The sequence below is a fragment of the Crotalus tigris genome, unplaced genomic scaffold (genome assembly GCF_016545835.1).
Source record: "Crotalus tigris isolate CLP2741 ecotype Arizona unplaced genomic scaffold, ASM1654583v1 scf7180000018040.1558517, whole genome shotgun sequence".
NCBI lineage: Eukaryota > Metazoa > Chordata > Lepidosauria > Squamata > Viperidae > Crotalus > Crotalus tigris.
The window spans coordinates 425816-453576 of NW_024096790.1; the positions used below are offsets into that span (position 1 = coordinate 425816).

The 27761-nt window shown below is 35.1% G+C and overlaps 2 protein-coding genes across 7 annotated transcripts in view; both read right to left on the reverse strand.

Moving 5' to 3' along the window:
- Positions 1–18299, reverse strand: part of TTC7B (tetratricopeptide repeat domain 7B) — a 115141-nt gene extending 96842 nt beyond the window's left edge. For 4 of the 5 annotated variants that reach the window (XM_039346935.1, XM_039346937.1, XM_039346936.1 and 1 more), the window contains exons 1-3: positions 18042–18299; positions 5232–5386; positions 3847–4015 (exon numbers count right to left, since the gene is read on the reverse strand). In XM_039346935.1, the coding sequence (XP_039202869.1) occupies positions 3847–4015; positions 5232–5386; positions 18042–18162 (445 nt within the window). In that variant the 5' untranslated portion in view covers positions 18163–18299. Of the gene's footprint in view, positions 1–3846; positions 4016–5231; positions 5387–18041 lie in introns of those variants that run through there. The other variant, XM_039346938.1, reaches the window with a different exon arrangement.
- Positions 18300–21218: 2919 nt separating this feature from the next.
- Positions 21219–27761, reverse strand: part of RPS6KA5 (ribosomal protein S6 kinase A5) — a 42388-nt gene continuing 35845 nt past the window's right edge. Inside the window, exons 17-18 of one of the 2 annotated variants that reach the window (XM_039346941.1) lie at positions 25725–25878; positions 21219–23188 (exon numbers count right to left, since the gene is read on the reverse strand). In XM_039346941.1, the coding sequence (XP_039202875.1) occupies positions 23127–23188; positions 25725–25878 (216 nt within the window). In that variant the 3' untranslated portion in view covers positions 21219–23126. Of the gene's footprint in view, positions 25879–27761 lie in introns of both variants that reach the window. The other variant, XM_039346939.1, reaches the window with a different exon arrangement.

A 27761-nucleotide genomic window follows, 5' to 3' on the forward strand; every position in this document is an offset into this window, starting at 1 on the left:
TTTAGGCAAGAAAAACCAAATGCACAGATACAGTATAGGTGGTATCTTGCTCAATACTAGTAACTGTGAGAGGGATCTCGGAATCCTAGTGGACAATCATTTAAATATGAGCCAGCTGTGTGCTGCAGCTGCCAAAAAAGCCAACACAGTGCTAGGCTGCATTAACAGAGGGATAGTATCAAGATCACATGAAGTGTTAATACCACTTTATAACGCCTTGGTAAGACCACACTTGGAATACTGCATCCAATTTTGGTCACCATGATGTAAAAAAGATATTGAGACTCTAGAAAGAGTACAGAGAAGAGAAACAAAGATGATTAGGGGACTGGAAGCTAAAACATATAAAGAACAGTTGCTGGAATTGGGTTTGTCTAGTTTAATGAAGAGAAGGACGAGGGGTGACATGATAGCAGTGTTTCAATATCTCAGGGGTTGCCACAAAGAAGAGGGAGTCAAGCTATTTTCTAAAGCACCTGAAGGCAGAAGAAGAAGCAATGGATGGAAACTAATCAAGGAAAGAAGCAACCTAGAACTAAGAAGAAATTTCCTGATAGTTAGAACAATTAATCAGTGGAAAAACCTGCCTCCAGTGTTGTAAATGCTCCAACACTGGAAGTTTTTAAGAAGAGACTGGACAACCATTTGTCTGAAATGGTACAGGGTTTCCTGCCTGAGCAGATAGTTGGACTAGAAGACCTCCAACTCGATGATGATGATGATGATGATGATTGTTGTTGCTGCTGTTATTATTATTATTATTATAAAAATTCTCATAAATAGGTTAAGAATCACATACCTACAAATATAAAAAATAATTTAAATAGATGAAGAGGTACATTTGTTCTCAGAAATTTAAGAGAGCCAGCTAGATTCCAACAACACGTTAAGATGCTACTGAGAATGATACAAGATACTTTAGGAAGAACACTTGGGTATATAAATAAATATTTGTAAAAAAATAAGTTTTTTTAAATATTGCAGCAACAATAACTTTAAATGAAAGGAGAGCCAATTGAAAAGAATTATCTTCAGTGTATTTAAATTATAAAATAACATACAACAAGAGGCTGATGGTATCTTAAATTTGGAAGAGGAATGGAGAAAAACAGCTCAAGCAGAGCAATTATGATGTTATTCCAGTTATTTAGTACCAGTAAAAAAATACCCTAAAATACAATCTTATTAGCAGTAGCTAATAAAATTGCTAAACTGCTAAAAAAACTGCTAAAAAAAAGCCAGAGTGCCACCGTAAAAGAAAAGCACAGAAGCAGAATATACGGATCTGCTCCTAACATAAGGAATGCTGCAATAGATAAGTAGGTTTTTGGCACAGGTCTCTAAAGAAAGCACAGGCAGCTCCTAAGACCAACATAAGCACAGCTATAATAAAAACATATGAATGAACAAAAAGGTGTCGAGGAAACCATTTCCATCACATCTTCCTGGTGTCAGGGATCCCCCACCACATTCATTGGTTCACCAATTCTACATTCACTACATCCATTAGTCTAAATCCTAACTATATTAGGGAAATGAGTCCCAATTACTTTTTAAAAACTGGCTGCAAGAATGAATCTATTCATTCTTTGTCTAACTTGAATAATTATTTCGAGAAAGAAATGTCTTATGAATTTATAATCAGATTTTTTTTTTAAAAAAAAGGAAAATAATTTTATTCCCCACCTGTCTACTCAAACTATCATCACCACAATATGCTTACCATACCGTATGTTTTTCTGCAGAACACATAACTTCTGAAAGTTTATACTTCTACTTCTGTATATTGTAGAACAAGCAATTCTACTTCTGTATATTGTAGAACAAGTAATATGACATCTGCCATACGGTTATTCTTCTAGACATCATCATCATCATCACAAGCATCAACTATGCCATTTGTCAGTAAAACCTCCAACTGTATTCTATATTCTGATGAGTGTAAACGATTGCATTTTCAGAATATTGCACATAAATACAATAATCTTGATTCTTTATCAACACTGCCACCTACAGAAACTACACAAGCTTTGCACATTTTCATAAACAAGGCAGACCTAATTAAATCTAGTGTCTGACCTTGTTTACCTTGTAGATATTGTTCACATTAATAAAGTACATCCATAAGCAAGCAGAAACAAAAGCATTTCTGCAATATTCCAAAAACATCATTATCTAATTTCACCTTTTGAAAATGCCTAAAGAAATGTATTAAGTATTGTAGAATCACCTCTCTTTGAATATTTTTCCTGAGATGTAGCTATGAAAATTTGATCAGTTCTACTTCTGTGAGCAATGCATTCATGTTTATTTCAGGAGCTAACTGAAATATAAATAACAGGCAACTGAAAACTGATCATTATTGTAAAACCTCCTTTGAGTCAGGTTCATTCATGGATGTTTTTTTTAAAATCACACAATGGAATTGTTCGCCATTGTCTTCTTCCAAGATTTTTTTTCCCAACTTCCAATCTAGCCTATAGTCCTGGAATTTTAGATAACAATTTGCTTATCTTTTAAGTCTGGAAAAGGTATGTCAGGTATTGTCATCTGCTGGGACAAAACACCATCATCAATATGATGATGATGTTATCTATTCAGTCATGTCTGACTCTTGGTGATTTTATGGGCCAGGTCTCTCCACATCTTCCCATCTTGCATTACTTCTTTGAGTTTTTCTGTGCTCTGTCAGCACAGAATTGTAAATGGAGTTATGCTTTTTATTTCCATAATATTCAAATACTTATCAGTACGAAAGTTCCAGAATACCATTAAAATATTTTGAAATAAAAATTTGTTCAATAAGAGTACTTCCACTTGAAGATTTTAAAAACTCTGAAAACAATTTTGGACCACAGAGTTTTCACATCAATATATGTTAGGTAATATGGCAACTAATTTCTAGCTTGGCTGCAGCACAAGAGAAATTATAAAAACATCCATTCACAAATGTGAAGCATCAGAATTCTGCAAGACTTTGGAGACAATTATAAACTTCCTGTTGTTACAACAGCTCACATTTTCGGGGAAAAGGCCAAACACAGAAAGCGGAAAAGGCAAATTGTATTGTTTGTGTGACAAAAATAATTTCATCATAATCTGTAACTCTAATATGACAGAAGCAAACCCTCTGCACAGAAAAAATTGCAGTGTATTTTGAATGAATATGAACCATATAGGTCCAATTTAAAAAAGTATTTGTTCTTGGCTGTGCATTTTTAAACCAAATTTGCTAGGTTTCTTATCTTTACTAATAATGCATCCCTCTCTTTGCTATATGTCTTTTGCTCTATGTCAGTGGTTCCCAACCTTTTCTATATTCCGCAACCCTAGAACGCTTCTGATATATTCCCGCACCCCTAGAATGCTTTTAATATATTCTCGCACCCCTTACAAAAGTTCAAAATAATGGCAATGAATTATGCATATACACTATAATTTTGAAAACCCAAGTTTTCGCACCCCCTGGAATATCATCTCGCACCCCCAGGGGATATGAGCACCCGACTGGGAACCCCTGCTGTATGTCATAGAATTAATAACACACTTGCTATCAAATTTCAGTGTCTATGGAGAATCTCAATCATTAGGGTTGTCCCAAAGGTGCTTTTTCAGGAGGCAACTGGACTTTCTTGTTTTTCTTTTTCTTTGAAGATGTTTCACTTCTCATCCAAGAAGCTTCTTCAGCTCTGACTGGATGGTGGGGAATGGAAGGATTTATATTCCTTGCAGACATCTGGTCATTTACATTCTTTTAGAGTGTCATCAAGTTTCAGTATAGTGAGAAATGAAAAAAAATAAATAAAGGGGGAGAGCAAGTCATAATTACATTGAAAGTCATCTTACCTTTGGTTGAATATGCTTCAGCAATCATTCTTAAGCGATAAGGAGGTACAGCAGCAAGCTGCATGTCATCAATTCCCACTTTAGCATATGTATTAAGAGCTTCTTTGTAATCACCTTCTACATAATTTAATTTGGCCATAACTAAATGGGCTTCTTGTAAGAACTCTGGCTAGAAAAAAGAAGAGGGCAAGCAGCAAGTATCAGATAGAAGGCAATATCATACATGGGATTTTAAAAGTATTTTAGGCCACAGAAGTTATTCATTAAAAAGGAAAATCCCTAGAACTCCTAATCAACAGGCAAAGTTCTAGTGACAGAAAATTGATTGTATTCAAAACTTCAAAACTCTTAGTTCTCATGGCAACCTAGGGTCCTACAAAACAGTTTCAAAAATCCTGATATACTAATCTAATATTCTCTATTCCTTAAATTGATGTTTATGTTATATGTTTTATGTTAAACCGTTAATATACTGCTCAACTCAACTATGTAATCCTGGACAATGTACAAAGAAAATAAATACCATACAATATCATACCATAATCTCATCATGTTCCTGGTGATGCAATGGTTAGAATGTAGAATTACATTCTACAACATTGCCCACAACCTGGAATTCAATCTTGATGGGGCTTAAAGTTGATTCAGCCTTCTATCCTTCCGAGGTTGGTAAAATAAGGACACAAATTATTGGGGGCAATAGGCTAACATTTCTAAACTGCCCAGAGAGTGCTGTAAAGAACTATGGGCGGTATATAAGTCTAAGTGCTATTGCTATTATCAAGATGATGATGAGACTTGGAGCTTAAAAATTTTCTGAAGAGAAATTAATTTTAAGTCACAACAAATTCAGATTAATTTATTTCAGTTCCAAATAATATCTGAAGAAACTCAAACTTCATTATAAATTGATGATACTTAAATCTATATATCTTTAGAAATGCCAGCCTTTAAAAAATGAAACCATTTCATTCTCATAGCTTTATCCTAAAACAGGAGTGTCAAACTGCTAGCCCGCGGGCTGGTTTCATTATATGGACATCCCAGCTCTGGCAAAAAGCCGTGATACGTCACAACATGTCACGTGACACTGTGAATTTGACAACCGTGTCCTAAAACATAGCCTTATGTTTTAGTCTGTAATTTCCAATGATAATTTATCATGCTAAGTAGAATCATATTGGAGTTCCAGAGGACAGAGAATACTATATATACTTAATGTGTTGTAAAACTGGAAGAACAAACACTGGAAACTCTGATACACAAAATAGATCTGTATTGTAATTATATAAATAATTTATCTAAATATTTTTAAAGCAACTTTATTTATCCCTATAATTGCTCAAACATCAAATTCCCAACAGTTACTATGGAAGCACAAATACCTTTAAATTTCCACGATCAAGTGCGGCAGTGAGATGCTTCCTGACTTCAATTAATTTTGGTCGGGGTCCACAGGGACTTGCTCCCTGTTTTAGAGGGTATGCTTTCAGAAAAAGTTCTAGCTTGGATTCTCCAAGGAGGAGTTCTGCCATGTCATCTATAGAGAAAGAGAGAGAAAATTATTATATAGTTAAATAGCTGTTAGAGCTATTTAAGCATTAGCGCTAATGCTAAGCATTAACACTAACACTATGAGATAACACAAAATCTATCAATCGTAAAAATGTACTAAGATGGCTATCTTTTAAGCAGCCTCACAGCACATCTTCTGGAGTGGGCACTCATCTTTAACATGAAATAAATTTCACTTTCTAATAGATCCTGAAAGGCCGTGTGTGTGTGTGTGTGTGTGTGTGTGTGTGTGTGTGTGTGAGAGAGAGAGAGAGAGAGAGAGAGAGAGAGAGAGAGAGAGAGAGAGAGAGAGAGACTGAGACTTATGATCTAAGAAAATTTATGTTCAGATGTCCACATGTTCTGCTAATCGTATAATATGATCTTTACAGGCAGTCTTCACTTAATAACTCTAAGTGGGACTGTAAACTCCTTTATTAACCAATGAGGTTGTTAAGTGAAACATCACATGACTGCACTACTTAGCAATAGCAGTTCCAGTAATGGATCTGTTGCTGAACTGAGTTGAGTGACTCCCATGCGATCGTTAGGTGAGGACACTATCCTCTCCTGGAGCCAGGCAATTCTTGGACAAAGAAAAGGGGCTGCCTCTTAACTCCCTCCACTCAACTATCTCCCTCCCACCTCTGCCCTTTTGACTGCCCACTGCTGCCAGCTGCCCCTGCCACCAAGCCCTATGCCATGACTGCTGCTCTATGCATCACTACTGCACTGTCTGGGTGGGGCCTTCTTTAGCGTTGTTGGGACCAGGGCCTTCTCTCTCATACCAGCCAGGCTTTTCTCATGCACCAGCCAGAGCCTCTAGCTATGTGGTGGTTAGGGTCTTCTTTCAAGAAAGAACCCAGCTGGTACATGAAAAAAGGCCTTGGGAGCTCCAGCATAAAAGGACCCCTGCAGCCAGGGCCTTTTTTTTCTCAAAGAAGGCCCTGGCTGGCACACAAATAGAGGTCCTGGTGCAATTTGAGAGGCTGGCTGGTTGAGAGAAGGGCCTGGCTGCACCACTGTGAAAGAAGGTAGAGTGAAAGAATACGCCGGCCAATACAGTAGTGGTATACGGTGTGGCAGGCAGGGTCAATGGCAGCAGCAGCTGGCAGCAGCAGATAGGTAGCATATTAACAAATTATCTTTTTAATATATGCATAAACACCACACATACAATTTGATTCTTAAATCTGGTAGTAACAGAATAACAGAATTGGAAGGAACCTTGGAGGTCTTCTAGTCCAACCCCCTGCTTCCTCATTCTCATTTTTATTGTGCCCATTACTGCAGCTTGCAGTCTTATAGTAAAATCTTTTAATCTCTCTATTGTGAATATATATTGGGTATAGATGTATATGGATGAGTGAAATAATTAATAGTATTAGCAGCCTTAGTAAGTAAGCATATCATAAGCAGTAAATAGGAGGAGAGATTGCTTTAATGATAAAAATGCTTTGTACATTATTTAATGTGAAAGTACCTTGGTTCATCTATTATACAGCATATAAACAAACTGAGCTATCTGTCTGTAATCACACACGGTTTGGATACATTGAGCCCCAATTGTCTACATATTTGCTTAATGAAAAGTGCAACAGAAGAAAGATTTATGCTTTTGCTTACTTGCCAGGAATCTGGGACAGCCACATTCAAGAACCTCTTGTCTGATTTATGGGTAAACAAGACCTTAAATCCACTTCTTGTTAACAATCTGCATCATAGCTTTAAGACAGTCTTCTGTACAATTAGTCAAGTGACATGTATATTTGCTCATATGTTACTCAAATGAAACTGCAATTAGTATTATATGAATTTCTTGGCCCTATCTTTCTCATTCTCTAACACATAAGGAATAGTTACATTTTGAATAATCAAAATATTGAAGCTAGAATTAAGATAATTTCAACCAGCAACTGTGACATTTGGCTTGAGGAGTGAGTTGGACAGCTAACATTGAAAGTGAGGACAAACCTAGCAATAAATCATACTGATATGTAGAACTCTTGAAACACAAACTAAATGCTGCAACACAACTGACTCTAATATTAATCCAACAGCTGCTTCTCCTTTGCAAAACAATTTCAGAAAAGAACTACACAGTTAATGGAGGCAGAAGCAAAAGATACTTGATCCTTTCCCAGCATGCCTGTTTTTCTCTCTTAAACATTCCCTAAAATGTGTAGACCATTGCTTTCATTTATCATAAAACATAAAGGTTTCCCTATGCAATTCAAAAACACATTACAATACAGTATAATAATTTAAAATGCCATGTATTTAATTCATAAAATACATTCAAAGATAATTCACTTGTATCTTGAATTCCAGGAGGGACTAAAGTGATTTGGAGGAGTTTCAAATGAAAATGGGCTATTGAAAGAAGAGTTAGCATCCCAACTTGCTCTCTTCTAAAGTATTACAATACTCCAAAAGCACTCTGCAAAACAGAAATATCTCGACTTAAGCTATCAATACATGAAGTTGTATTGTAAATATTTAACTTAAACTTTACTTGAAGAGCAATTTCCAGTTTGAGGCAAAAAAAATACTTTTATAATATCTTTAACATTTTTGTAAAAAGTGCTCATATCAAGCATCACAGGTGAATCACACAATGGTTGTTAAAAATCAATTTTACTACTCACTTCAATCTATACCATAGAAATGCTAAAGGACTTCTAAAAAGAAAATGGAATTCTGTAATATTTCATTATAGTACACTGAAAAATGGTTATGAGAAATATATTTCACTTTCTTCCAATTCTTTTCAAACCGTGGACTATTTTGTGTCTATTCAAAGCTGAGATTTGATAGGAGGTATTTTCATTAATATTATCTTTGAAAGCATTCTTCTTTTCTACCAATTAGAAAGGCAAACTAAAAAAATGTTCTTGTTGTGATCTCTTTCACAAAGTACATTCAAGGTGAAGGTAATTTTTCCTGCCTTGACTTTGAAGTGCTAGGCTGCATTAACAGAGGGATAGAATCAAGATCACATGAAGTATTAATACCACTCTTTAATGCCTTGGTAAGGCCACACTTGGAATACTGCATCCAGTTTTGGTCACCACGATGTAAAAAAGATGTTGAGACTCTAGAAAGAGTACAGAGAAGAGCAACAAAGATGATTAGGGGACTGGAGGCTAAAACATATAAGGAACGGTTGCGAGAATTGGGTATGTCTAGTTTAACGAAAAGAAGGACAAGGGGGGACATGATAGCAGTATTCCAATATCTCAGGGGCTGCCATAAAGAAGAGGGAATTAAGCTATTTTCCAAAGCACCTGACGGCAGGACAAGAAGCAACGGGTGGACACTAATCAAGGAGAGAAGCAACCTAGAACTAAGGAGAAACTTCCTGACAGTGAGAACAATTAATCAGTGGAACAGCTTGCCTCCAGAAGCAGTAAATGCTCCAACACTGGAAGTTTTTAAGAAGAGACTGGACAGCCATTTGTCCGAAATGGTGTACGGTTTCCTGCCCGAGCAGGGGGTTGGACTAGATGACCTCCAAGGTCCCTTCCAACTTTACTATTATTATTATTATTATTATTATTATTATTATTATTATTATTATGACACGTGATCAGATATTTTGACCACATAGCACCAAGATATAATAATCAACTTTCTTTACAGTCTCTGATAGACTGGGATACTGACACCAAGTTAAAAAAAATATCAGAAGAGTGAAAATACTATAGTTATTAATGGGATTAAAATTAAGTAATTTTGACAATATTTCACTATTAATATTTATATTCAATATATGGTATTAGATGACAAATTTATTTTGAACAACTACAGTTCAAATTAATCTTTTTTTAAAAAAAAAAAAGTCAGAAATACCATTATTGAAAGAAAGGCTTTAATAGAATAGCTCAAGACTAGTAAGAGTTACAAAAACCAGGCACTTACTACCATATCTGGTGGATATGCCCCAACACTAAGAAATTTGGTTTAAGATCCATATGTGGTTAGAAAAGATGATGAAAATAAAAGTAGAATTTAAACCGGAACTGTGTTTGCTAGGAATATTAGGATCTAATTATGGAAAGGAGAATGAGTACTTAATATTACATGTATTAGCAGCTGCGAGAATAGTATTTGCCCAATTTTGGAAAAAGAAAAATTTACTATCTGACCAGATTATAATAATAAAAACACTTGAATGTGCTGAAATGGACAGATTAACTTTAGAAATGAAAGAGAAAGAAGACTCAATCTATTTTAAAAAATGCGATAAATTTTACCAACGGGTAGCAATACGATAGAATGAGAAAAGGTTATGAAATTCAATGGGATAACTGTTACTTTGTATTTAAATTTTATGTTTATTTCTATGAATTCTTCTTTTTTCTTTTTGTGATTTTAACAATAAGTAACTATAACTAATAAGTAATATATTAATGTGTTAAAGTTATCTGATTAATTAGTAATATAATTAGTAATATTATATCAAGTATTGTTATTTTATATTAATGATCATCATTGAATATGTATACCTGGACGGGTTTACTTGCTGAAGCATTGATTTAATGTGGGGAATAACCCCACTATTGTACAGATCCCTTTCCCTGGTCTAACCTGTTTTGTTTGTCATCCCTTGTTATACCCTTATTGATCCCACTTCCCCTTCATCCTTATAAAATCTAAAAAAATATTTAAAAAAAAGACTAGTAAGAGTTATTAACATTTCACTATTTACTTGCTTAAAAAGAATTTTCGTTTCATCAGACACAAACATACTCACACCACTTTGGAAAAAAGTAATTCCTACTTAACTACTGAATGGTTCTTTCGAAATCTACTGTTTACAGCACAGGAAGTCAGTAAGTTAAGGAGACTTCTAATAGTAGCATCACCGCTTGCAAAATTCAAGAACTTGCCAACATTGAATTTTTATCAGTTTCTAAAAAGTTCCAGTGGCAGTCACAGTGACACACTTCCCATTTACACTTCTATAGACCTAACAATAGGGTCATATAGTCAACATTTGATATTCAGGCACTGCATATTCCAAATATAAATAACAGATACTTCTACTTAAATATGTTTACTTTTATGCCATAACACAACGACAGTTTGCTTATAATAAGAAAACAAAATAAGTGACAAGCAAAATGCATACAATGACGTAGATATTAGATATAAAAATACTGAAGAAGCAGTAAGGAAGTGTAGTTCTGTCCTAGAGAAATTGTTACAACCAGAAAGAAGTAATTTGCATCAGTGTGGTATCGCATAGATAGGATTAAATGGTTTATCTACATAAAATTTAATTTTGGATAAAGAGATTTACAATAGTCCTTGTTCGCTATTGGATGTTTTTGCAAAACTGGAAGTAAAGGCCACTTTTTGGAAAAAACTTTGTAAATTGCAGCCAATTGCCAAGCACCCAAAATGCAGTCATATGACTGTGGAGGAGAATGACCATCAGAATTTCAGAACTGGGTAGTAAGTACATTTGGGGGAGAGGCAGCTGTCCGAACTTTGACCAGTTGCTAAATTGAGAACTATCTGTAAGAACAAATCCATAACTTTAACATGCTAATAAATCAATTGTTTCCAATGGTGAATTATTACTGTAAATGACGATCATCCTCTCTCCTTTCCCAGCATTATAGATTTCTCCAGAGAGGTAGATCTTTGTGTAATGTGCTTAAATTATGATAATATAAGCCTCATCATATATGTCTCAAATGAGAATTCCATTAATTTATTAAAAGAAAATTTTACAAAGTTTTTAAAAATTAACAAGAAATAGAAAAAGATTCTAAAAGGGTAAAAGAAAAAGTGAAGAAAAAGCAAAAATAAAAGAAAGATATCTAAAGAAGTGGTTTTCAATCTTCTTTGTTACAAACATAGCAATTACGATCTTCACCTTTTCATATTGTATATCATAATTAAATCCTGGAATCAGCAGTTAATTTTTATCTATTTACAGCAAAAAGGTTTCCAATCTTTTATAAAAGTAATTGTAGGTCCCTTCTTAACCATACAAGTCAATTTAGCCATTTCTGCAAAATCACATCTTCACAATCCATTCCTCCATTATTGGTGCTTCTGTCGTTCGCCATCTTACTGCATATCATAACCTCACTGCAGTTACCATATATAAAACCAACTGTAAGCCTTTTCTACTTGAGTGTGTGTATGTCCTAATAAGAATTACTGAGTGCTAATTTCTGAAATTCTCTGCTTCACAATATGTATTAGTATCCAGTATCTTTTCGCTATGAATTATATGAATTTTCACTATGAATTATAAAATATCCCTTCATGTTTTTCACATTTTCAATAGTGATTAGAAGTACCTTTATATATTTTAGACAATTTATCTGATGTCATGCTTTTTTAACAAATAAAAAAATTAAATTGTAACACACTAGTTTAATTAGTTTAATGATCCTTTTATTTGTTTTTGTGGCTATCCATGGTATTCTCATGAGCCTCTCCAACACTAGAATTAAAAAGCCTCAATTTTTTTTATAGTGTGCTTCTTCAAAATTCAAGTTTTGCTTTAACTGTTTCACATGGGAAAACACTACCTGTACAAGTCTGATCTTTGTCACATCTGACTATCTTTTCCAAAGCCTTCACTACTACTTTACTAAGTGCTAAATTACCACAATGTCTTGTCTTCTGAGTTTCTTTACTGCTAATATAGATAGACCTCGACTTATGACTAATCCCTTATTGGCCATTCAAAGTTACAAGCCAGATTTGAAATTCCAACATCTACCCCTCCCATGGTCATAGGACTGCATTTTGGGCAGCCGGACAACATTTATGAACATTTGCAATGTTTATGATTTACAATGGTTTTGCCAGAAACCAGCATTTGATTTTGGTTTCTGGCAAAAACCGCCCTATAGCAAACAATGAGTTGGCTCAATGACAGCGACATTTGTTTAACAACCTTGGATATTATATGTGTCTGCACACTCTGTTAAGTCTTCTTTCTTTGGTATTAGTGAGTAGCTTGGCCTGTTTCAATCTGTTAGTATTGTATTTTTTTCCAGATTTGCTGGCATAGCTTGGTTTGAACCTTTACTGATTCTTCCTCTGTTGCTTGCCATATCCCTGTAGATATTCCATAAATTCCTATAGCCTTCTGACTTGATAATGACCAGAGTGCTGATCTAACCTCATCTTTTAATGCTAGAGATTCCTGTAAGTAGATAATTTGGATTTTGACGTACTGAAGTTCTGCAAATTTCATCTTTGTTTGAACTTCTTTGCCTCATTATTTATTCACTGGCATCCTTTAGCTTTCCTGCTTCTTTCTCAAGAGCAACTGTGTATTTCTCTACAGTTAGTTTCATCTGTATGTTAGAAGGAGTTATGGATAATGATGCTATTTAACTGAAGCATAACGTATTATCTTAATACTTCTAATTATTATCTTAATACACCTTAATTATTAAAGAATGAATATATGCCGTTAAAATAGAGGTTTATATAATCAGTACCTCTCTAGACCCTATTTACATTAATTTGATATTACACAAATGTTTTCTTAAGACTTCTCTCCTCTCCTCCATCACTTAGCAATGAATTCCTTTATCACTATCTGCCATCAAAATGCTGACTTCAGAAATGTACATGTATCTTAATTAGAGAAATAGTCTAAATTCATTATATAATAATCAAGTTATGAAATCCCAAAGGTGTTTGTTTCAAGAGGCAGAGTTTTCAGAGCTGAAGAAGCTTCTTGGATGAAAAGCGAAATGTCTTCAAAGAAAAACAAAAAAGTCCAGTTGCCTCTTGAAAAAGCACCTTTCAGACAACCATGACCTGGAATACTGAGAATCTCCATAGACAAGTTATGCAAAGTTTTCCAGAGTGAAAAAGCTATTATTTATAATCAATTCTACTCATAAAACTATATAATTAAGAATAAAAATGAACAATTTTATCTTCTGGGTGAAATTCATCCAACTGGTCATATAAATCAATGTTTCTCAACGGTAGCAAATTTTAGATATGTCAAACTACATTGCAAGGGCATGCATGCCAGTAATAAGAAACTAAGGATATTGCACAATGTTAGTTTCATAAATAAAACATACATACATACATATTTCAAATGCTGTTTACCTTTAAGATTCATTCTAGTTTACTACAATCACTGTAGTTTTTAACATACTACAATCTACAATTAAATGCATCTCCTATTACTCCAAAATAGAAATAAGAAAGTTTAATTAAAAGTACACCTGGAGGGATAGCCAAAGGGCAATGGTCGAATACCTCAGTCTTCAGCTATAGGATAAAAGTGGAATTTAAGATGATCTCTAACCTGCTAAAGCCCTTAAAGCCTTTAGTTATGAGAAGTATGGATGATGGAAAAGCTTCCGAAAGACCATTACAAGCTATACTGCTAATAATGAACAGTTTGATATGACTCACTAAATGATATTAACATTCAACCTACCACATTCAGACAATCAGGAACACTCACAAATTCACATACCTTGTGTTGCAGATCTTGACATTCAATGTTTTTCTCTTTTTTAAATAGCTATCAGTTAACGAAGTGCAAAAAGTAAAGAAGAGCCTCATGCTGCAGGAGAGAGCAGGGGAAGCAGCATGAAGACTACATGGAATTTGCTAATTATTTGATGGTAAAACATGCAAGCTCTTACCACTGTTTGTTTTTTTTCAATATAAAGTTTTTCAATGAAGAAAATTTTGGAAGGTTCACTTAGTATAAGATAAAATACAAATGGAATACAGTTACAGACAGTTACAACCTAAATCTTTCAATATTAATAATGTGTTTCTTAATAATTGGCTGAGTTTGTATAATTGGTGGATATTACTTCTGTACTGATTCAAAAAAAAAATCCAACCCTATACCTTCTGAATAAGTTTGCTTTGTGTTTATAAGGCCTTGTTTATAGCTAGATTTCACTTTCAAATGTTCACTCCATTTTTTAAAATAAACCTTTACACATTTTAACATTTTTAGAAAAGGAGAGATAAAGCTCAGAGCACACATTATGGTATGTGATATATTATCTAATCAGTCTCACCTCCTGAATTTGAAGTATTATCATCACTATTAGCAATATCAACTTCTTCTGATTCCTTTTTAAACCACTATACCATTTTCACTAACCTCTGAAAATTATGGATGGCCTATACTGAAACAAACTTTGATGCATTTCACATATGTTTATTTCTTAATTTGATGTATTTCCTACCATAGATAAATTTCTTGCACATCTTGACCATTTGGTAAACTGTTTAAAATGAAACTAAACATAAAGGTTTCCCTGTTAGTCATGTCTGCTCATCTCCGTTTCTTGGCCGAGGGAGCCAGCGTTGTCTAAAAACAATTTCCGTGGTCAAGTGGCCAGCACGGAACGTTGTTATCTTCCCACCGAAGTGGTACCTATTAATCTACTTGCATCTGCATGCTTTCAAACTGCTGGGTGGGTTGGAGCTGGGGCAAGTAATGGGAGCTCACCCCATTGCATGGAGCTCAGGTCTTGAACCTAGGTTGTCAGCTCTCCAGCTGACAAGCTCAGTGTCTTTAACCACTGAGCCATCACGCCCCTGCAAAATGGAACTACTAGGAGATATTTCACATCTTTTTCAACTTCTTCATAAATACAAAGACATAAAAGTCTTCATAAAATGGGAAATGCTTTTCAAATCCAGCTACTGTACATTATAACCCATAATAATGGCAACTCCATGAAAATTAGGGAAGTGCAAAGCCTTCAAAGGAAGAATTTTTACAACTCATGGAAATTCCTCTTTACAAATCATACATTATTAAAGCAACAGTGTGGTTGGCGAGGATTACAAGATAATTTTAGAAGCTGATATTGACTGTCTCTGTATATCTTGTGAAATGGTTATGTACAACTTTAAAACTTTTTCACTCTAGAAGTTGACTGCCAGCTGCTGAGTTGGGTGCTGGGCTTACTTGCACAGGCACACAAGTAAGCATGAAAACATTTGTATATACATATCCCCACACATACAACTGCTCACAAACATGCATATAGAAACATGCATTCACTTTCAGAAACATGCATTCACTTTCAAAACCATGAGGAGGGAAATTAAAATTAAAACCTTACTTTCTCAATAGTATTTTCTTCTATGCCACTATCGGTCTGCGTGTATTATTGAACTCTATTAACTCCTTCTCTCACGGTTCATAATTCTTGCATACTTATTTCTCTTAAATTTACTTAGGCTACATTCCTAACTTAACTGGGAATAAGATTAATAATTGTGTTATATCTTTAAAAAGACATGGATACCCCTGATCTCCAGATGCTACTGAACTATAATTTCCTATATCTACCATACACTCATCATCTGGCAACTGATTTGATCAATCAAATACCCAGCTCTACTGTCCTGTGGCTCAGTTCACAGAAAGACATACCAAGTGGCTTAGCAGCTTAGCTCAATGTCCACAAAACTTGATAGAAGCACAATAGGAACATTCTGCTTTCATTCTCTGAAAGTCCAAAATTGCTTGATAGTTACATGGGCGGCATATCATTTTAATAAATAAATAATAATAAGTCATAGTAAACATTCTTCAACAATGTTGTCATTGTTTTCTGTTTGGTTTTTACTTGATGTATCCCACCAAGAGCTGCAATTACACGAATTGGGGAGCTCTATACATCTTTTAAATAAATGTTAAGCAGGAAGTGAACTTTGTCTTTTTGCTGCTAAGAGAAGAGAATTACAACACAGCAGTGACTAAGACAATTACCCTTAGTTCTGACAGCATAATCTGATTTTTTAAAATTAAAAATACATAGATTTTTATAGCTTGGAATATATGCATTCTTATCCTAAATCTTAAATGTTTGTATTCCTGTAATGTAATATCTCCTCAAATATAAATATGTCTACGTATTTTGAAAATAAGTTCTCTGATTTAAAAAAAAAGAAAATAAAATTTATAGGTCCAAATTAACAGAAATCTTTTCACTCAGACCCATGTTTCTATAGTATGAAAATTAGTAAAGGCAAAAACATGAAAATATCCTTTCACAATAGACTTTAATCAATCCATTATTTGAATAAAATTACTTTTCCCTATCCCCTTCCCTCTGTTTTGCTATTTAGACTAGCAGTGCTCCTATATATGTTTAAAATAAATCTTCCATCTCGCATTGCTATACAATGCAAATTTACCCCAAAATTCAGCTTATATCATTAACCTGATCTGCAAAAATAGATACTGTATCTATTAAATACATATCTGCAGTATGCTCATAAATCTGCAATTTCTAAATTACAGAGATATTGGAAGGGCTAATAAATTCACATGGTGGAATAGCTAACACTTTAACATTAGATATAGTATCAAGGGAGATGGGCAGTTAAGAAATATGAAGCATAAATAAATAAAAAATAATTAGACTTCTATAGTTATACAATGATGTAGGGGACACTTTTTTCCTATTGTGTTTTGTTATAGCCAGAGTTCAAACATAAAGGATAACCTCAAGTTCTCTCTCATATTAAGTCCAACAAGCATGCATTCTTTTCATCCTCATCCCAAACCTTGGAGAGTGATTTCCATTTGATCTCACAAATCAGAGATCAGAATACTCCTGCCAGATATTGATTACAGCTTAACTTAGAAAAGATACATTAAACATTTGGGTTTTTCTCGGCATTTGATTGTGTAATGTCAGAGTATGCAAGTAATATTACAGTTAGTTAGTGAGGGCAGGAAACATTAGAGAAATTAAAATAAGTCGTTCAAAATGTGGTCTTTACACAATGTTTTTATTCTTCAGTGAGAGTTAAGCCCTAATACAATCTGATTAAGTTTTTAAAGCTATAGACACAAAAGCCATTTCAGCAATGTTTCAATGGAAAAAAATGCACCAGAAGGGGGAAACTGCACCACCACCTTCCCCCCTTCCTTTATGTTGCTATGTAATTTGAAGTTGACAGTTTATTACAGCTTACCATTGAATTCCTATGCCATTTTTAAAAAAAACTAATGCCAAGAATAAATATAATGCCCAGAATAAGTTTTTGGACACATAAAAGATATTCAAAGGTCAATAGTGGGCATGTGTAGACTGCTGCATAATTCTGTTGGTACATAAGGCTCTAGGTTAGCTCCTCTCCAGCCTCCAGGAAAGGCGTTAAAATAGAGGGAGCTTTTAGCACGTCTTCTAACATTACGCTATTGGGTAGCAAAGCTTTAGAATTAGTGTTTTTAATCAGCAGAAACAGCATCAGGCCTTTGCCCTGGTCTTCTCCCTGCAAGGGTCCCTAGCCTGATATCCTCCAGATGTAATGGACTACAACTCCCAGCATTCCCTGCCAAACATGACAAAGAGCATCAGGTTGCCTTAACATTACATCCACAGCTTGCGCGTCTGTTCCAAGGCAGACAAGCAGTGAGCCTCTACACGTGCCCAGAAGGCTCACTTGTTTAGCTTTGTCGCGCGTGTAAACACCGGGCGCGGCTAATTATAAGGCCAGCTCATCCCCTACTCTCACGAGCGCGCTTAAAAGCAGCCGTCTCATCCCGCCCCCGCTGCACCTGCAGCGGAGGCTGTCTGCGTTAAGTTGACAAGCCGGCTTCCTCTTTACTTTCCCCCCGTCCCTTCCCACCCCGCGGCCCGCACCGTTAGCTATGAGCTTGGCTGAAAGCTGCTTGACGAGTTCAGGGATCCTTTCCCACTGGCACTCGGAGCGGCACCTCTCGATTTCTGTCTCCAGCCGCGAGCCCCCTTTCTTGGTCGCCATGGCGGGAGCAGGCCCAGCGGCACCCCGCAAAGCGGGGACCGGCGAAGGGAGGGGGCGCGGCAGCTGCGGCACCGTGGCAGCGGGTGCCTTTTCGGTGGCGGAACGAGCCGGGCTACGGCCCCGGAACGGGAACCGGAGGGGCGCCGAACGCGGTTCGCTGCAGCGCCACCTACCGGCGGCCAGAAGGATGAGGCGGGAGGGGGAAGGAGTGGGCGGAGCAAAAGAGGAAGTGCGGCACCCGGCATTGTTTGGCGGGAAAGGAGAAAGGTTCGGGATATTACACAGTCATTCAGCTCTTCTTTTGGAGTTGTGTCCCCGGCACGTTCATGGGGAAAGGTGGATAAAAAGGTTCCGCATAGAAACTATTCACACGACTGTAATGCCAAACTTCAAGGTTTGTTCCCAGAGTGGAAAAACAACTGATTCCTATTCTTACAGGTAGAAGATGTAGAGTGTATCCAAAGACATTTAGTAGGTAGTCCTCAACTTAACGACCACAATTGAGCCCAAAATGTATGTTGCTAAGTGAGAAATTTGTTAAATGAGTTTTGTCACATTTTACGACTTTTCTTGACACATTTGTTAAGTGAATCACTGCAGTTAAATTAGTAACAGTTAAGTGAATCTGGTTTCCCCATTGACTTTGCTTGTCAGAAGGTTGCAAAAAGGGATCATATGACCCCGGGACACTGCAGCCGTCATAAATATGAGTCAGTTGTCAAGCATCCATATGTAAATCATGTGACTACTTGTATTACACACTATTAACACTATTATATAGAACACTACTAAACATTACATATTTAAAATTGGCTTTAATTGCACTGTGGTAATGTTTTTTAAAAATTACATATCCAGTCCTTGCAATATAGTGTAAATATGTATTAGATATTCCATGTTTTGTACATTATTTCTCTTGGGTGGTTTTCAAAATGTTAAAATAACTTTTTAATATACAAATATTAGAGGAATTATTGGGTGTAAAAGGTACATACAGTATTTTGACACTGAAGTACAGCTCAGGGTCAGCTCTAGCATTAGGCACGATAGTCTTCCCAAGGACAGACTCTATTCTAGTTGTTCTAGTGCAGGGGTGTCAAACTGCTAGCCCGCAGGCCAGACGCATCACGCAGAAGCCGTGCCCACCCCGTTGCCGGCAATGGGAAACAGTGCCAATATGTTGTGTAATGTCACGTGACGTTGCGAGTTTAACATGTCTGTTCTAGTGCTTGGGTAATAGAACTATATCATACAGATAATAGAAAATATAGAAGGGAGTACCTGTAGTTCAGGGTTGAACTGTAGATTTCTCGGTGCTTTCTGAGCTTTTTCAGATGCTTCATTACCCAACTATGTAACATCAATGCAAAGAAATGTAGAGTTTGCTTTCTGTTTACACACAGTAGCTTGCTCTGCGCCAATGTTCATGAGGGTATGGTTTTCTTCTTGGTAGTTCCTTGATGAGAATTTTTTTGATCAAGGATCAATGTAGTTCCTTAATCAAGGAACTACCAAAGAGAAAACCTTAGTGATGAGATCAGCGGCTTCTAAAAATTAGCCCTCAAGGGTTTGCAACTTTTCCAACAGCCTAGACTTCTGGATTGGAAAGGGGATGATTGTTTATGGCACCTTTATGTGATCACATGCCTTGCTCTGGTGGTGTCTCTGGGCAGTAGTCTTTTATCCTTTCTGCTTATTTTTCTTTGCAGCTTCCTTTCCCTGCCAAAGAGAAGATGTGATGAATGCATCCCTTTCTGGGTAGCATATCAGTATTTCTTTTGCACTAAGCCATTGGTAGTTTTCATCCCAACAGTGTTCCTTAAAAAGGTAACAAAGACTAATACTTATATGGTGTGCATTGCAAGACCAATATCCATCAATAATTCAGTAAATTAAATTTGTAACATTTTATACATAGTCAAGTTTATTGTTTTGAAAGTAAAACAAATATATTTGAACATACATACACAGTGTACTGCTTTTTGCATAAAATCCACACAAAAACATTTCAGCAAATTTACTGAAGGTAAAAATATTTTTTGACAATTACAAATTCCAACTTGATTTCTTTCTAAAGTTGATGCAACCCATTAAAGACTTGCCAAATGGTAAACATATTAAAACACATGTAAAATGCATGCATATTTATTATTTTATATAGCTATGTCTAATATTGACAATTCCAGTAAATATAAAATTTGTTAATTGAGGAACTGATGAGCAGCAATGTTGATTATGACAATAAAGCATCCACTAAAGTTTGTGTTTATGGATATTATGGATAGATGCTCATAACACATAAAGTCAGCCACAACTAAAAAGAGAAACTACATGGATTTTTCTTTCATCAAAATAAATCTTTAAGAGCCCCTGTTCCAATCTTCATAAGTTAAGACTAGTTCTAGCCCAGCTAGAATGAAGTTATCCCAATAGTTTAAATGATTATTATTTTTTGTATATAAACCATATAAATATTACACTTCAGGCAGAAATGTTAATAAATGTATTTATAGTATATATATTAAATTTATATTAGAAGAAAAGTATATATTCAATAAGAACCCAATAAATGAATAAAATTCCTATAATAAGATGTAATAGTTAAAAGTTTTTGCATTTTAAAAACATTTTATCTTATTTTCTGCTATCTATTTGGAACCTCACAAAGTAATAAATTAAAAAGAAATATTAACAGACATTTCTGAATCAGGCTCATTTGACAATAGATTGATCACCTGAGTAGAACTTCATTCAAATATTTCTCATCAGGCCACCTGTTATGGAAGAAACTGCTGTCTCTGGATGAAAAATGAAAAAAAAATATACTGGTTCCTATTTTGGAATTCATATAATATCTTCATGTTAGAGTCAGCACCTACAATATACAGGTTTTTTTTAAGTAAAACAATGGATAAACATGACATTTTATTTTAAATATTCACTCATTATTTATCTCAAAACCCTAGGAAATATTTGGGGAATTTTAGTTATAATAGTTATAAGTTAATAGTTATAAGAATTTAATTAATTGACTCCAAAAGTTTTATATTGCTAGTAGAACACTCCCACTGACTGATTTGCTCTTCCTCTTATTTAACCTTTTAATAAATTGTATTTATTAAATTCGTATTTTAATAAATTGCCTATCTTGGAGTACTTCTTTTTCATTCTTGTTCTTTTGTTTGACTAAATACATAACCCCTGCATCTATTACTAAAACAATCACCATATAAAACACTTATCCTTAATTGATGCATAATCCATGCAAGTGAACCAGGACTGAGATTTAGAAACACCTTATACATACACCCTAAACTGGCAACCTAATTTTCTGAAGAAAGTAAAATAAATCAATTAACAAGAAAAACTAAATTAAGAGTTAAACAATCTTTCAAATTTAACAAGAAATTGTTTCAAGGAACTACCGGTAGTTATCCTAAAAACCCTCAAATCTTGGTGGGAGTAACCAGCCAACACAGTCAGAGAAGTTAAGTATAATTATCTATATACTGAAAAGTCACCCTTATGTACAATTTTCCTAGGTAATGATTGTATGAGTTAAATTCCATCTCAGGTGAACAGCTTCAGTTTATGCACTGTGTCTTTTTCCCTTCTCTTCTTGCAGCCTCTGAATGCCACTTCAGAACTACTGTCGAAAGTCCTCTATTTTTTTGCAGCAGACTTTGTGATGGAGTATTTTTTCTGCTAGTTGTGCCTATTCCAGAAATTACGAAGGATGAGATAAAACAGCATCTAATAGAAACTTGTAAATCAGTGCCAATGTGGCACCTTAAGACAATTATTCTATTTTAATTGCTAACTTTTAATTATTGGATGTACATTCATCTACCATGCAAAACCAAAGAAAATAGCAGATAAATGTTGCAACAGAAGTATCTGTCTTTTACAGCAATATTATTTTCCTGCTCTCCAAGTGCATAAAATGAGCAATCACACTGTAATCATCTGAGAAGTCTAAACAAAGAAGTATGTGATGCTTTCTTTATTTGAAGTAATTTGTTTAAACAAACACTTTTCAATGTATAAATGTTTTTAAATACAGCCTTATTCGAAATTCTTCTATTAATTTTCAAATCAATTTTTTCCACTATGCTATATTAGTCTATAGAGTTTTATTATATAAGAGATTTTCTTTCACAAAAGAAAATTAAAATAAATCTGAATTAAATAAATCTTAAAATTAAAATAAATGTGAATAATTAATGCAGTATTTCTGACTTTATTGAAGTATGCACCACCTTTCTCTATTACTAATATTACAAAGCACACCTTATAATAAACTTGAGATTCTACCAATCTTGCAGGTATATCATCCTGTGTTTATTAACTACAATTAATGCCTATTTGCCTGGTGCAAAATTTTAAAGTCAGAGAATAATATTTTTATGGGTAATAAATTATTACCTGAGTTATCAATAGCATAATGCAGTAAACTTTTAGGGAAAGGATGTAATAAATATTTATCTGCTAAACTCGCTGAAGATTTATCCTTTTTAACAGAGAAAAAATAAAAATCACGAATTTATCATTTCAGTCAGCATAAGCTGTTTAATCCCCAACAATGATATAAAACATAAAGAGGCTTTATCCAGCAACTCCTAATGTCTTACCTTTCCACTAGCAGGATAAAGCATATAAAAAATCAGGAATGTTGTTTAACTCTTGCATTGATCATTTTATTAATAGCAAGAAGTAATTTGGTTTATATATGTGGATCCGATTGTGAAAAATATAATATCATAAAAGAACTTTGAAAACATAGCTACACATGTACCATTTAATTTCTAATTGTTATTGCTGTATCTATTCCTCTAGATAATTATACATACTGATATACTAAAGTATATATTGTAAATAATTAACTTTTAAATATAGTACAAATATATGAATAAATATAAGATCAATAATAATAATATGCAATTTACACTCACTTATGCTTCTATTCAGGAAAATCCCCTCTCTAATAGTATAAAGTTATAGTTCATCAAGCTTTCACAATAGCTGCCTGTGGAAGAAACAATGGAAATATATACAAAATCCTTTTCCTGAGAAATATGAAACCATGATTCTGTGATTTTCATGACATCCTACCAAATTTTTAAATTTTGATATTTTAAAAAATCCCTTTAATTTCTCAAAGGTAATTAGATATTAAAAATAAGTTGTCTATACTACGTATAAATTTAGTTGTATCAGAATTAAAATTCTAAAAGATTGACATTTTATTTAAAAATATGCTTTATTCCATCTTCATTTTGAAATGGAAAGTGGCACACCATAGTAAAATGTTTATGTAATTTCTGAACACATTTCCTCCTCTTCAAGATGCTTATCTATATTACCAAAGAAAAATGTTTGAAATGAACTACATATATATGTATAGAAAGTAAATCTAATTAAGATCTTTCTGCTCTCAGCATATATAAAGATCAGAATAATCTAAACAGTTCAGTTTTCAATATTGTGCTGCAAAGTTTAACTTATGGGGTCCTTAGTGCTCTCTGAGCTTTGGTTGTTTTCTTGCAAACATTTGATTATCAAACTAGGTAACATATCAATGTATACAATTAACAACCCAATCCTATGTCTATTTATTGAAATATCTCATGGAGTTCAATGATGCATACTCACGAAAAAGTGTGCAGAGAACTGAAAGCTAAAAAATTCATTTCTTTAAAACTCAAAGTTGTGCTACTTCACACAAAAAACGTAAGTCCATTTAAATAGTTACCAATGCAAGATACTGTCCTGTCCAAGTTTGGATGCATAGTTTACAGAAATAACAGTGTAGAAGTCAAAATATATCTGATAGAAAAACTTGTCTAATTCTATGTTTTACATATCTTGAAATTAAGATGGCCACAAAAACCCAGTAAATTACACAAAAATTCATATTATGTTATTTCTCTGTAATTCTTCACGAAAATATTCTCAGGCTTCTCTAGGGTTTTTTTTTCAGTTTCCCTAAAGAAGTATGCAAGAGATTTATGAAATAGATATGATTATGTAAAGAAGTTAATAGTTTTTATAGAAAAGGAGTATTTGCATAGAATTTGGATTGTTCATTCTACAAAATAGCAAGGTGTTTCTAAAATCCACTAAGTGAGGTCTAATAATGCCAATATAGATACAAGCTTAACTTTATACAAATTGCCTCACTAATTACCCAGTAAGACTACTTCTATAGTTGTTGTTGTTGTTTTTTTGCAGAACTGCAGCATGTGAACTATGGAAGAACTCTACATATATTTATAAATCGTGCTTCATAGTTTAAAATATTATCATTTAAAAATGCATCAGAAAATCCATATTTATGAATCCAAAATATAACTACAGTGGAAAATTTTACTATAGTAAAATAACAGTGTAGAGATATGAAGCACAGTGCTTGACAAAATATCCTCTTAATTTTCCAATGCGTACATGCATTAAAGTATATCCCAGTGTGAAACAGGCAAACTCAGATACATTATGTCTAGACATGAAAATATCAGAAAAATGTCTTGCAAGATTAAATAGTATAAGCTTATAGTTCTTATTGAATCTGGTACAACAAATTACAGCATCTCCAAGAAATACTCACAATATCATTCAGTTACTTATCAAATACAATTATAATATCAACCATACAGATGCTTGATACAGAATAAAAATCTCTTGAATATTAAGCTACAACCCAATTGCCAATTTTAATGTATTACATATCATAGCATACTTAGCTTGGTTTTTTTGATCCACATGATAAAAGGAATATAAAAGTCTCACAGAATAATTTTTATATTTGAAAAATCTTTCTCCAAGTCAAGTTTTAAAATCCCAAATAGTATTATCTCATTAGAAAAAAGTGGAAATAAAATTTTATATAGTCTCCAAGCTATCACATAAATTAAGTTGCTGCTTATGTGTCATGTAGGGACTTCTTCATATACTAAGCAAGTGGCTTGTGTATATGTTTTGCATAAGAAAATAGCTTCTGCATATAAGGAAACATGTTATTTTTGATTCTGGCAAATATATTGAAACACATCTTTGTTGAGGATTTAATCCACACAGACACACATATATGCATTTGTAAATTTGCACAATAAAATATATTTTATATAGAAAACAGCCTCTCAGTCTTTCTCAGCTTCCCCCCCCCCGCCCGTGTACGTGTGTATGTATGTATGTATATTACATACATACATACAGGCTCTTGAGTGCAGGATTATGCCATTGGATTATAGACATCTTTTAAAAAGTGTTGGAGAGGCACATATATTAAAATGAAACATTTTATATCACTTTTTTGTTTTTTGAATTTTGATTCTGGTTACAGTCGCAGTGGTATTTCAACACAGGCCTCAGACTGAAACAAAAATATTAGAAGGGGCAATTTGTAAACATATCTCATTACTGTATTCAAAAGAGAACAGGCATCAGCAAATTTCAATTATTATCCAAGAGAACAGATCTTCAATCAGAGAATTGAAAGATATTCTCTGACTTATTGCTGTCTATAGGATGTGTTGTCTGTAGTGTTTTTGTAGGGGTAGTTTTACCATAGGATTGAGAGGAAGAAGAATGAGAACTTTCACTGGAACTGCTGCGGGTCTCTGTGCTTGTGCTTGTCTTTTTCATCTTTCTTCTTTTTGCAAGAGGTGCCTTGTCCACATTCTGGAGGCAAAATCCTTCCCTTTTATACTTGTTAAAAGCCTATTTAGAATAGCAAAAACAATTCTTAGTTTTCTCTGGTTCCCTCTGGTCAACCTTCAAAGTCTCTTCTTATCATATTTTTTTTCCAAGCAGCACAAATTCCCACAAGAGTATTTCTTAGTTAATTTCAAAATCTTCACATATTGTTTTATAAACACGCACAAAAAGTATTCTTTCAAGTCCATCTAGCCCTTTAAATTAGCTTTTACTTTTCCAATAACATTCTAATCCTTCTGTTCTTATCCCAAAATTATTATTTTTTCTGTTTAATCCATAAACATTCTTAAACTTATCTCATCCTGTAGAAAGAAACTCTTCCTGTGATGAAACTATCCCTTCAAAAGGTTCTTAATATCTAGAAAATCAATAGTAAGCAACTTCCTAAAGTAGGAAAACCTAGCATCTCTTGAAGGTACAAATCATGGCTTAGGCAGGGTGATTTTCTTCTAGCTCCTAGAGGTCTCAAATTGGTTGAAGATTGTTATTCTATGATCTTTCCGGCTGACAGACTCTGTATGGAGCAAACCTATGGGCAATTCTAGTTCTCTCCTTGATCTAAAAAGGAGTTCTGAGGAGCCAATCCAATCACTGGCTCCTTCTATTGTGGTTGTCAGCTCCATTCTTGCTTCCCCACAAGTGTGGCCTTGTCTATTATGAGTGCTGCATACTAATGATAGATTTGATCATAGTCTTTGTCTGTTATCAATTGCAAAACACACCTAGCCAATTCAGAGACATTTGAATTTTTGGTCTACAATTTAGTTAAATAGGAACCTTAAACATGAGAATGTCAAAGAGTAGGCTCTCAAAAGAGACAAGTTTTTTTTTAAGGGTTATGTGTATCTAGGATTGAATATAAAACCAGTGGAGAACCATGGGTTCTATTCCTGCCCTAGGGATGAAATCAGCTCTTAGCTCTAGAAAGAAGGCAACTACAAACAACTTCCAAAATGTTGCTCTCCTCACAGCTTCACACTGCCTGGCTCAGCCTCTTGGCGCTGTGAGGAGAAAGCCCCGCTGCTTGCCAAAACCGGGTTGGGGGCTGGGCGGTATTGTGCTTCTCATTAGATTCGCGCTGTGAGGAGAGAGCCCCGCTGCCTCCTGAAACCAGGCAGGCTGGGGGCTGGGCAGTGTTGGGCTTCTCTTTGGATCCGCCCGGCTCAGCCTTTCGGCACTGTGAGGAGAGCATCCCGCTGCCTGGGTGACGTTGCGCAGGTAACTCTCACGCTGCTCATGGCATCCCCATTTGCTGGCCACTTCCAGGTGATGGTGCATTTCTTCATTCCTCATGAAGGGTGACACCTCCCCAACTGCATTTCTTGCCTGTTTTTCTCCCTCCCTCATCTGAAATATTTTCCCACCACTCTGTCCTGAAGGAAGGAAGGAAGGAAGGAAGGAAGGAAGGAAGGAAGGAAGGGAGGGAGGGAGGGAGGGAGGGAGGGAGGGAGGGAAGGAGGGAGGAAGGAGAGGGAGGGTCTGAGGGAAGTCCTGCCCTGCTGCCCTTACATCATCCCCTTGCCCCCTCCTCCTAGCCTATCCTGGGGGTCTCCCATCCTATTGCTAAGGATACTTTGGATACAAAGCCGGGTCTCCTCACATGGAGAGGGAGTAGGCCTCCCTCTGACTTTGCCCCCGTACCCATCATGAGCAACCTGGTTAAGGAGAGCAAGCATAGCAGCAGCAGCCTTGAGGAGGTAAGCGCAGCTGGGCGTCCCCTTGGGGAAATGGGGCTGGATTTGGTGCTGCGGGAGCTCGAGATCAGGCTGGCTGTTTGACCTCTACTGCCCAGGGCTCCAGGCAGCTCGTGCCATGGTCCATCTCCCCCGCATAGCCTGAGAGGGACAGTGAGACTCCTCCAGGGGATCATACCTTGGCGCTTGCCC